This window comes from Pelodiscus sinensis, chromosome 6, assembly GCF_052426305.1.
Source record: "Pelodiscus sinensis isolate ZL-2025 chromosome 6, ASM5242630v1, whole genome shotgun sequence".
Lineage (NCBI taxonomy): Eukaryota > Metazoa > Chordata > Testudines > Trionychidae > Pelodiscus > Pelodiscus sinensis.
This window is the reverse complement of record NC_143057.1, coordinates 42,381,248-42,393,849: the sequence shown is the minus strand read 5'-3', so window position 1 is coordinate 42,393,849 and position 12,602 is coordinate 42,381,248. Positions and strand designations below refer to the sequence as shown.

General features: G+C 39.6%; 1 protein-coding gene across 7 annotated transcripts in view; it reads left to right on the top strand.

Moving 5' to 3' along the window:
- AGTPBP1 (ATP/GTP binding carboxypeptidase 1) overlaps window positions 1-12,602 on the top strand; it is a 140,908-nt gene that overhangs the window by 95,265 nt on the left and 33,041 nt on the right. For all 7 annotated transcript variants that reach the window (XM_006135883.5, XM_006135884.5, XM_006135885.5 and 4 more), the window contains 7 exons: window positions 3,228-3,311; window positions 3,898-3,984; window positions 4,071-4,219; window positions 8,577-8,664; window positions 9,368-9,512; window positions 9,907-10,060; window positions 11,110-11,290. In XM_006135883.5, the coding sequence (XP_006135945.1) occupies window positions 3,228-3,311; window positions 3,898-3,984; window positions 4,071-4,219; window positions 8,577-8,664; window positions 9,368-9,512; window positions 9,907-10,060; window positions 11,110-11,290 (888 nt within the window). The remainder of the gene's footprint in view (window positions 1-3,227; window positions 3,312-3,897; window positions 3,985-4,070; window positions 4,220-8,576; window positions 8,665-9,367; window positions 9,513-9,906; window positions 10,061-11,109; window positions 11,291-12,602) is intronic.

Here is a 12,602-nt window from a genome sequence, read left to right as displayed (position 1 = left end):
GTGAAGTCTCCTCCCACTTCCAAGGGCACAGGCACCTAGAGGGAACGACCAGCTGTTCAGAACAGCTCTTCTCTGGAAGGGGGGCAGGGACACAGACTTCATGCATTCCCCCCTCTCTCCCCCCACCAGACCAATCGGGGCTGTGGGCAAGGAAGCACAGAAGTGACCTGGCCCTGCCCCTTGTGCCTGAGGCCCTGCCCCTTCCGGTGCAGTCTGAGGCCACTTCAAAAATTATTGCTCATCCCTGACCTAATTACACGTATCTGTGTTCATGTCATTGGTCAGTTTTACTATCCTCTTTTACAATTCTTCACTGATCTTTTCAATACCTCAATCATCTTGCAGTCTTCCCAGAATACTATTGGGTAATTTTATGCATAGAGAGATCTTTTCATTAAAGATTAAATTGTCATCTTTGTAGTGCTTATTGTATGTGTGAATTGGTTAAGGCACCAAGATGACTTCCCTTTTTACAGGTGAATGTGTATTTTCTTTTAAACTTGTGGCTGGCATGTGTAAACCTGCTTTTAGTCTCAGAACTTTGTTTGATTTACTTTAAGGTACTGGAATTGAAGGAGAGGTATTTTTACAGTCAAAATGTTGTTTTACATTTGTACTTCTCCTGTGGAACCAGCTGAAATTTAATGTGAACCCATCTGAACTTCTGCCTTCATTTTATAAGCACAGCATTCTAAGAGATCTGCAGGTGCAGATAACTGATTGCCACTAAGAGATGGGTTTATTGTAAGAAAATCTATTTTAAAGTGAAATTCAGTTTCTACAGGAATCCAAGTTTACAGCTACAAATCGAAAATGTGTAGCAAATGGCTAGGGCACAATTTACAAAACTGACATAGTGGCTTAGGCATAATTTTCTGTGGGGAATTAAATATTTTTGAAAATTTTACTCCTAATGTAAGCCTTTGAGGGGAGCACTGTTTCCATGGTGTTGTAGTAAAGATCTCATTGTAGGATAAGAGACGGGACTGCTGGGGAAGAGGAAGTGGCTCTTGTGATGCAATTGGAAGCTTATGAAAGAAGCCCAAGGTGCTGTTGGTGTTCAGGACCCAAGACTGGAATTTTAAGAGTAGAAAAGGCTAAACTCTCCTCTTTTCATTGTACAAAGGGATTAAACTGGGATTGTGTCTCTTATCTCTCTTTCTCACCAGACAAAGAGAGCAGGGCAGCCTGGGCTGCTTTCCAAGAATTTTAATCAGGCATGTTGTCAGTGGGGCTGGGCATATAAATAGCTCCTTTTCCTCTCAACAAGGAGAGAGAGGATGTAAAATACTATTGGTCTCTAGGAAGAAGGGATAAGGAACCCATTATCAGCATGGATTTCAAGCATGCGTCTTTAACTTTAGAAGAATTGTGAAGCAGATGTGTCTAAGGACTGATCAGTTGATTTTGTTGTTGCTGTTGGACCTTTGAGCTTTTTAACTGAATTTTTTGTGGATACTTAGAAATCCTCATGAGAAAAATGTAATTCAAGTTTGCTGGTTGAATAGGATATATCCCCACACTTTTATTCTTTGAGATTTTAGGAGTATGTTTTTACTGTACATTTTAGGGCCTTTGAAGGATCAGGTATTGGAACCTGAGATGATCATTCAAGATTCATGAGTCACCAGACTCATGATGATTCTGAAGTTCTAAATTCTTTTGTTTGATGGCTTCTGAGTGATTTCTTACTTGAGACCAAAATCCAAGAGTGTGAATCTGGTATAATTACTGCTATTAGAGAGCGAGAATTGCAGATCTTTTTTTGCTTCTCCAGTTTTTCTTTTGTTTTTAAACCTATCTCCGTCTAGCTTTTTTCTAGCCCCAAACCGTAAAGTAGTTTAAAAATGTCTGGAATCTTTGACCTTTATTTTTCTTCTGCAGCTTTTCCCTTTTTGTATGTTTTTTCCTATTCATTTCCATTATCACTTCAATGTATGTCTCTTGTCACTGAGATCTGATTATCTCGTATCTTTAATGGATCTTATTCTGACAACACTGCTGAGGTAGGAGAACGGTTATCCCTGGTTTACAGAGGCATAGGGTAAATTAAAGTGACTTGCCCAGGTAATGTAGGAAGTCTCTGGCTGAGCCAGGAATAGAAAGTAAGTTCCCATGGCCTTTCTTCTAGACCTTCCTTCCTCCTACATTGGTAACTTGGTATTTGTTTAGCTTATGATTTCTTTAAGGTGGGTTACTCTTGTGATTAGACTGCCTTGGGTTGAAAAGAAATGCCCTTTCCCCTCCGGAGCAAAGATGTACTTTAAAGGTAGATAATTGCCAGCCAGACCCCACTTTCAAACTGCAGTACAGTACCCTACAGTGTTAATCTGCTTCCTTCTGTTTTTATTGTAAATGCTGTGCATACTTTCCCACACAGCTCTGCCAATATATACTCTCTAGCTTTTCCCATCCAAGGCCTACTTTGAGCAGATGCTGCCAGTTACAGAGTGCTTTTGTGATGTGGTAAAAAGCCACCAGGTATTTCTGAGACCACCAAACTCATTCTCATGTGGGACCCAGTCACTAGATGAATTTGGGTCTCCATAAGTGAAAGACTAAAGCACTAACCCACTCACTCCAGTCTAGCACCTAAATTGCTTTAAATTTCAGTTATATAATGACTTGTATAAATTACTCCTGTAATTAAAGATGTAAAACATCATTTGATTAACCAGTTAAACATCAAGTTTAATCAGTTAACTGATTAAACAGGGGCCTGTAGGGGGGCTGTTGCTGGAAGGGATGAGGCTGTAGGCTCCCAGCAGCTGGTGGGGGGCTGCTTCTGGGTAACAGTTAGCTATTACCTGGTAACCATCACCTGTTACACATTCACATCTGTAACTATAACTGAATTGTTTTCAATGTTACCTAGATTTAAGCATTCATACCCAAATACTATAGATCATCATGTAATTTGAGTTTCCATTATAATTATAAAAACAAATTATTAGTATTTCTTAAATTAAATCCAGTCAATGGGTTTTGAACATGAATATTCAACCCTGGCACATGTAAGTGCTAGAGTTGGTCAGCTATGTATGCATGTGTTTGAACACAGCAAGTGTACAAATGGAAATGATCTTGGGGAGGAGGGCTCACTGAAAAACAGGCCCTGTTTCTGCATATGTTGTTTATAGCCTTGGAGTAATACATAAATTGGTATGTACCATTCTGATTACTGTTATAAGAATGTTCTTTAACTGCGGATTCTCTTCTTACTACAGGACAAAAATATCCCAAGATATTGAAAGACTGATTCATCAGAATGATATTATAGACAGAGTCATGTATGACCTCGATAATCCCAGGTAGGCTGTACTTGTTGTATAGGTTGATCCTCCTAAATCCAGGGCTTCCTGGTCCAACAGGATCATGGAGCTGGTGGACCAGAGAGCCCCAGCACCCGAGAGTACAAGCTGGTCAGGAGTCCAGCAGCGGAGAGCCTCACAATCTGTACTGATGAGCCCCATCTCCGCAGAGCCCCTGGGGCTGCAGCAGTGGGGCAGTTGCGGAGCCCCTGTTCATCATGGCAGCCGTGGAGCCCAGTGGCAGTGGGGCCCAAGTGGAACCAGTTGGAGGGAGAGGCCCTGAGCTGGGAGGCAGGTGGCAGGGGAAATTCCCTGGATGGGTCCTGTCCTGAAGGTGCCAGACCAGGGAGGTACAACATATAAAACAATCTTAATTTGATTGCCATTTTTGCCTTTTTTAAGGGTACTATTTTGATAAAGTACATAAAATATGAAGTTTGTGATAAAGCCTAATCAGGGCAATGATGTACTTTTTTTTGGCTGTAATCCTGAATGCATTTATTCTGGATAGATTTCCAATCAAAAATCTGAATCAGTAAATGAGTTTCAAACAACCTTTTCACTTACAATGATATTTATCTTTAAGTTATTCAGTGCCAGAAGAGACGGAGATCTTGAGGTTCAACTCCAAATTTGAGTCTGGAAATCTGCGGAAAGTTATTCAAATTAGAAAGTAAGATATCTTTCATTTACTTATTTTGCATATGTACAGCAAATTTCTTATTTTAAGAAGACTTATTTCTCTTTGTTGATCTTCAGAAACGAGTATGATCTAATTCTGAACTCAGATATAAACAGCAATCACTATCACCAATGGTTTTATTTTGAAGTCAGTGGAATGCGAACCGGCATTGGTTACAGGTTTAACATCATCAACTGTGAAAAGTCGAACAGTCAATTTAATTATGGTAAGACATCTTTCTCAAAAGGGATGTAAAGTTAGCATGTGAGAAGACCTACTGGATTAGCCAGAATAGGATATTTCTTCCCCTATCTATTCATTTCCTTATTGCAAACCAAATTCATATTTGGGACAATGCCATTAGAAAATAAGCAATTAAAAAGTCTGTGTGTGGTTAAAATGACTTTTAAAATGGAAAACCATTTTAGGAAGTACTTTTGAGTAAAGCTGAAGTATAAAGCTCCTACTTAAAATTGTGGTAATGCTATTACATGCTGCAAAAGACAAGCTGAGTTATTCTACTTAGACACCAAAAGGATGAAATCTGCGAGTTGAAGACTCGCCTTGAAAGTGTTTGTATGTTTTAGTAAATGAAAATAAATACGAGCATAGTCTCTTGGATTTGGGGATTTTATGTGTCAGGGAAGATGTCCTGATCCTGAGAAATTAAATGTAATCCGTTAGTCCACGTAGGAGATCAGAATGAAATGTAGGTTTAAATGTGAAAAATTACAAGTTCTCTTTTCAAAAATGTTTATTTACGTCCCACTTTTGTTCATACTTCCTGTGTGACATCGGAAATTTCTAGCCAGTAGTGTGTGTTTGGGACTGAGCATATGCTTTTCCAAGCTATGTTCTGACATCCAAGTTTGTTTAAAAAAAAAAAAAAGTCCCAATTTCTGTTTTCTTCCATCCACCAAAGGATCAGTGGCCTTAGAATACTTCCTTTGTCGGTCTGTGTTTTTTGCCCTTTTGGACGTTTTCCTGGTTAGTTTGGTTTTTATAAGTTTTTTTTTTTTCTCTCCAGTGGCATTGTTGGCATCCAAGACAAGTTTTTCAACTCTGTTTTTCAGCCTTATTGTGCCTTTGTACCAGTAGTGGAATTTCAAGCTTCTGTGGCAGCTATTAAGGCAGACTTAAGGTGCTGTGGTTCTTGTGATGCCACAGTGTTAGACAGCTGGGTTCAAGGTCTAAGGTAATGGAGTGAAAGATCAGACCTAGATAGATTTCCCTCTATCTTGCTAACTTCTTGAATCAGAAAGGAGCAGAAAAATCCCATCAAATTTTCTGGTGAAGGAAGCTCTTGAGATTTAGTTGGCACTCCCTTACTGAATGTCAGTCATAGTCGGTTACTCAAAAGATCTGAATACTAAAAGAGCCTGCTTGTTACATGGATTAAAGTAGAAAGTAAAGGTCAGTGGGAAAGAATGATGCCCACCCTGCCCTTCAGGTCCACGAGTCCAATTCAGTGTCAAGCCATCCTGTATTCCTCTGGGGAATGAAATTGAAAGTTGAATAGTGTTTCTTTGCATCTGCTGTACCCCTAAGCAGAAACAAGAAGGCTCCATTTTGCTTATAACTCACTAAGAACAATACATGTGCCCTCAATAGTTGAAATCATGGCAGAGTAATACGTTTTCACAGAGCCCATAAATAAAATATGGGTCTCATTGCCACAAGAAATTGAGGACAGAAATTTAGCAATAACGCTTTATTCTTATCCATATGCATGTCTAAACCCTCTTAAATTTTTCTATAAATTGTTTTTGAAGGAATATTAAACCTTCTGCTTGAAAGCTTGATCCAGTCTCTAATAAAGGTTAGGATGAGTCCTACTGAAACGGATATCCCACCTCCACATCTTCTGAAGCATCTGGTATTGTCCACTATTGGGAGACAGGATAGCATAGGCTATGCAGTTTTTGGTTGTGTACTCCTGCCCAGACTGAACTCAGAATGAAGCCAGGACCCTGTATCAATACCAGACATCCTTGCACTGGATAGTTTGAATGTTGCCTGGATAACCTCTTCAAAAAGAAGCTATAATCTACTGTTCATGACCTCATGTTCCAAAGCAGAAAAACTTTAACTAGGCCAACATAAAAACAAAATGGTAAAAATGTTCTTCTATTGGCAGTTCTACACCTTTCTCCTGTGGCAGCTCCAATTGTAGTGATACTAGACCAGTGGTCCCCAACCTATAGAGGCTCCTGGGCGCCCAGGGGTGGGGCCACTCACGCGCCAGGTGCCCGGGGGGTTGGGCCGCGCGTCCTGGGGCACGCCAGGGGCGGGGATGCCCTTGTACCCGGTGCCGGCATGTGCCCCAGGGCCGGGGCCGCCCGAGCGCCTTTTGCCGTGAGCCCGGGGCCGTCACCGGCGCCGTGTGCCCGCATGTGCCCCGGGGCTGGGGCCACCCGAGCGCCAGGCACCAGTGCGTGACGCGCGCCTGGGGCCGGCGCCTCCAGTGCGCCGCGCGCTGGGGGCGGGGCCGGCCCCGGTTGACGGCGGGCGCACAAAAATGCCCCGGTGGGCGCTATGGCACCCGCGGGCACCGCATTGGGGACCACTGTACTAGACAGTTTACTTGCCCTTAAATAATTGGGTCTATTTCTAAGCCCGACAAGGGGATAGCTGGCAAGGAATCGCTGCAAATTCTGCCTCTTGACAGGAACACATTGTCTTTTTTCATATCATCCCTCCAACCTCCCCCACCCCAAGTGAGGGCAGTCGGGACCAAGGGTCATAGCTGGGCCAAATCCTGGGGCTGTGAGTAGTGGAGGAGTCCCTAGATTCCAAGCCAGGATGGGTACCGAGGTTCATAGTTGGTCAGATTTTAGTGGCTGGGTCCGTAGATGAAGTCCAAACTAAGATCAAAGCCAGGAATTCAGTGGCAAAGAGCAGGAATGGTTGTCAGTTTTAGGAGATCTACACTGGTGCCAGGACGTGTTCTGAAATACCTCTTGAGTTTATGTAGGGCCAGGAAGCCATTCAGAAGCTGGGAGGCTGTTGCCTAACAGACCACTTGAAGCTTCCCATGGTCTGTGTCCACAGCTGATTATGGGTAGTACTGTGCAAGTTTTGTGATGGTTGCTGTTGGGAAGCAGCATTGCGATATCAGCTGTCTGGCAGCTCTGTAGCCCCCCATATATTGTATTTCACAAGGGCAAGGACTGTCTCAGGTCTCACCCAAAGTTTTTAATGCAAGGCAGCTTCTGACATCCTTGTCAGTCACCTCCCAGTTTTCTTCCCTAACCCATGTTCTGTCCCAGGTGAAATGAAACTTTCACATTAGATATTGTGAGAACATTGCCATTTTTAGATGGAACCAGGCCATTCAGTTACACTCTTAGATTCTTTATGGTGCTTTCTGAAAGTTTTAAGAGATAGCTTGTATCATCCCAGAGAAGAACTTGGCTTTGATCTATATCAGGACTTGTTACAATCTGGATACGAAAGATCCCCCTAGATCACTAGGCATCTAACAGCCTCATTGACCTGCTTAGTAACTGTCCAAGTATCAGAGACAGAACAGTAACAGCTTGAGTCATATATTTATCACTTGCTTTTCCTTGGTATGATCTTCCAGGTCAGATACTAGTTTGGGTAGGGCTGTCCTACAATCACAGATCACTTCCAAAAAACTAGGCAATTAGTAGTCACCATGACTGGAATCTGTGGATAATCACTTTACGTAACTAGTCTTACCTCACCAATAACTGTTCTTTGCAATGTAGTGTCCCGCACAAACTTCTTGCTCTTGGATTTTTTTTCTAAACTACGTCTAGTAACACAAGACATCATCCTTTCCCTGAAATCTTACTATGAAACATATACAATTCCTCTTAGAGCTAAGTGAACTATTCTTAACAAATCAACACACAGTCCTGCTGTCTGCTTTTCCTAATTATCCAGTAGTAAACTTTTTGATTTTTATAAGTTGCCAGATAGTCAAAACTGCCTGAAGGTTTTCTCAGTGGAGTAATGCACTCTATGGGACTGATTTCTAAAGCACACTAACATGTTGCGTATTAACTGGTCTGTTTATACTCTGCTTCTATTGCACACTACAGGTTTGCCAACGTGCTTTAAAATATATACTGTTTGACAAGAGAAACATTTTTCTAATTTACCTGAAAAGCTGTGCTTATAGTATCTGTTTTTCATTGGTATTGTAGATATTTACTGGTTTTCCAGGTGGGTGAACTGAGATACATGAAGGCTGAGACTTTATGAAATGTTATTATTGACAGTGAGCTAGATATGATTAAATCCAGGATCTTACTGGTTTAGTTCCCATTCAAGCCATTGAATTATTTTTAATTTACATTTTGGTCTTTTTGACCTGATATTTCATTTATACTTTTCTGATCTTGAGTCATTTTTCATTTCCTTTGTGTCTCGGCTGTTAGAAGGTGGTATGCCATGCAATCTTTATAATGGACTTGATAGGTTAGATGTCTATAAAAAGTGAAATGAATGTAGGGAGCTCACATGAGACTGTATTCAGCTGTAATTCCTTGCTTGTTATCTGTACAAAAATTCCATAACAGTAAGATTAAAAACTTAATGCATTTTTCTTAAAGGTATGCAGCCCCTTATGTATTCTGTACAGGAGGCATTAAATTCCAGGCCATGTTGGGCTCGTGTTGGCACAGATATTTGTTACTATAAGTAAGTATAGCAAATAAAAATGAAGGTAAGAAAATCTGTGTTATGCTGAAGATTAGAGCAATCTAATTTACACAAATAGCAAAACAATAAAATGTGGTAATTTTACTTTAATATTTCTACTAAAAAAACCTACTTTGTTAAAGTTTGACAAATGGATTTAGAAAATAGCATTGACACAGTTTTTTTAAAATGTTGATGATTTTCTGGCAAAATTGTAGCAATTCAATATTTTGTGTATGTAAACGTAAGCATATTTTTTATTAAGAATTTAAATTAAATAGCTTTTTAATAGCTTGCATATAATATTAACTTTCTATTTTGGATCCTGTGCTGGAACCAATTACTAAATATTTACTTTTTGTTTCTTGGGAAGATTTTAGAAGATAAAATAGGAAAACTGCTTCTTTGTAAATGACCCTCTCATGGGAGGAGCTGTAGAATCCCCACTTGAACAGAAAAGATGACAACGGCTGTCTGTTTTCACCCTCCAACCCGGTTACAATATCTCACCGTTCTGCTTCAGTGTTTCTCTGCCAGTAGTAGCAGCAGTGTACCCAACAGCATATTTCTGTTAACCATCATGTGATCTCACTTCTTAAAGCCTGGGGGATTTGATTATATGTTTAGAAATGATAGCTTTGAATGCAGCAAAAGCATCTACAAATTTCTAACACTTTTTTATTGGTTTCACTTCACTTTTTAGGAACCATTTTGCTAGAAGTTCAATAGCTGCTGGTGGTCAGAAAGGAAAATCCTATTACACATTTACATTCACAGTGAGCTTCCCGCACAAGGATGATGTTTGCTACTTTGCTTACCACTATCCATATACATATTCAACTTTGAGGGTGAGAGAATCCTGGGACTGAGTTACTTGGATTTTATGTATATTAGAATGTCTCTTTCCATAAACATTGCTTGTTTTCAAATATTAATTCATACATATGAAAAGGGAACAAAAATGAAAGTATATGTTGAAAAGTAATAAAATGTTCTCATAAAAATAAGAAAGGTATCAGTATGTTAGAATATATGTAATGGGTTTAAGAAAAAAGAATGCATGGTGCATAGAAGCTGTAGATGCAGTGGAAGCCTAAAAAGGTATTTCATTACCAAAGTAGTAATGGGAGAATAATCTTTTATACCTGGAACAATAAAAATAAAATACTTAAATAAATCTTTATTTGTCATATACAAAATTACGAAGGACTTAAGTACCTTTTCATCATTTTGGGGATGAAGATGCATCTTCAGAAACTGGAATCCATGCACAACCCGCAACAGATCTATTTTCGGCAAGATAATCTCTGTGAGACTCTGTCTGGGAACAGTTGCCCTTTAGTCACTATCACATCCATGCCTGAATCCAATTATTATGAACATATATGTCAGTTCAGTAAGTATAAATTCTCATTGATCCACTTAAAATTATATAATGTTAGCTCTTTCTAAAAATGTTAATGCTTTGTTTGCAATTCTTACTGGGTCATTACTGTAAAAATAGCAACACAAGACAAAACTCAGTGAGGCCTCATCTTCACTCCGGAAGATCGACACTGCCATGATCAATCTTTTGGAGTTTGATTTTTAGCAAGTTTATGTAAGACTCATTAAATCGAACTCACAGGATGCTCCCACCAGCATTTGGCGCACTTGCTTTTTCTAGGAGGAAGGGAAGCCAACGGGAGCATTTTCTCCTATTAGCCGCCTGCTGTTGGGATGCTGCCAGGCTCTGCTTAAGGTAGCTGGAGTTGTGTAGCTTAAGCCCAACTGGCAGGTCTAGTATAGATCTGGCCTGATATTAAGGAGTTTAGCAGTGCATGGTCCACTCACATTTATAACTTGCATTTGTGTTTAGAATCAAGTGGAGCTGTTTTCCTTTGTTGTTGTTTGAATTGTAAAGGTAAACTTTGGACCTATATATTTTCTAAAGAAATGTACTTTTTTTTTAATGCTATACTTTGATATTTCAAGACAGTCCCTAATTTCTCAAACTTCAGTGTTTTTCATAATTTGATAGCAATTTTTTGTAGTACAAAAATATTGTGTGTTTTTCCATGGATCCATATTATAAATGTTGTATAGGTACCACCATATGACCCCAAAAGTACCCTATTTTTTTCTGAATCTCTCACTTCTTTAAAAAAAAAAAGGGGGGGGGGATTTAAATTGTATCACAAATTACCAATTTGTATCACATATTATCAATTCTTTAACAGATGGTGTTTATATTGTTTTTACATGTTGTATTAAACTTAAAATCCATTAAAACACTTCTGTAACAATATCATAAAATCCTGTCATATTTATCAAGAATCCAAAATTGATGCGAACGCACTTTGAAAAATAACATGCCCCACCGACTGTTAACTCGGACTATTGTTTTCAAACTGATGTTTTAATTTACTTGTATTACAGCTTATTATTTTTGTGAATACTCTTTAGGGAATCGTCCTTACATTTTTTTATCTGCTCGTGTGCATCCTGGAGAAACTAATGCAAGCTGGGTTATGAAGGGAACTTTGGAATATCTTATGAGCAATAATCCTACTGCCCAGAGTTTACGAGAATGCTATATTTTTAAAATTGTCCCTATGCTTAATCCAGATGGTGTCATCAATGGAAAGTAAGTGCTCACAAGTACAATTAATTAACTTTGTCTTTATCGTGAAATGAAAACTGTGTCTAAGTCTCAAATAAAAATTCATTAGTTTTCCAGAATTAACACAATCAATACTCAGGCTTGGGTTTTTTTATGTTTGGGTTTAATAATTTTCCAGTGGTTGCTATTTAACAAAACTATATACAAATCTCATTGACAAAATATGTTGCTGATTTCTTCAGGGCTAAATTTTATATAGTTGTGTGTGTATATGTAATTTTTAAGAGCCTCCATGATTTAGACTATGAAATGCTTCTTTTTGAATGTAGGGTCTTGTATATGCTGTCTGACTGATTTTTAGATGTCACTTTTGTCTAAAAAATAATTGTGGCATTAAGTCAAAGCCCCGGCCGGGTGCAAGTAAAAACATGGAATTTAATAGGGAGGCTTATGCCAGTGAGATGGAAGGGGAAGTGCAGCATACATATTGATGGGGCATAGATTCATCCATCAATGTCATTCATGTGTGCCAAATACGCCACAAATTCATTGGAATGTTAGAACACTATTGCAGTGCAGAAGTAGTACTATGCTTCCAGAAATAGAAGTAGCAAAATCTCATTGGGGGGATAAGGCAATATACCATGTTGATTTGTGAAGGTGGAATTCATTTACTGTCACTACTTACTAAAATGTCCACCATGCATACACAAACTCATAACATCCAGTTCTACAGATGGGATACAATCACTAGCCTCCATTGCTCATGCTGTTCCACTGGCCAGATGGTCTAGACATGAGGTGCTGAGCTGTGTTGTGTCGGTGCAAACCAATACTCCTGGAGGATGATTTTAGAACTGAAATACCCCTGTTCTACACACATTCTATACACCTCCATTTTGTACACATCTTTTTAAAGTGTTTTAGTCCATAAATCTTGTCCTGTCCCATTGCCCTGAGGCAATGGATGACCATAAGTCATGAGTTAATAGCACATGTGACTTGGATCTTCTTTTTCTTGATGGGGCTCTTGTGTCTCTTGCAGTGTTCACTCACCTTGTTGTTTGTAGTATTGGCAGCTGGTCACCCAGACAGGCTGGCTTCAGGGACTGATCCCTTTATATACACTAGGGATGTAAAATCCCATTTGTTTAACCGGTTAACATTGTTTAACCAGTTAACTGCTTAAACTGGGTGGGAGGGGACAGTCCAGGTGGGCTGGGGCATTCCTGCCCGCAGCACTCTGCTCTTACTGGGCTCGACCTGCCATGGACGGGCTGCTTGGGCTGGAGCACCCCTACCCATTGTAGGCCCCACTAATTACTGCTAGCTAATT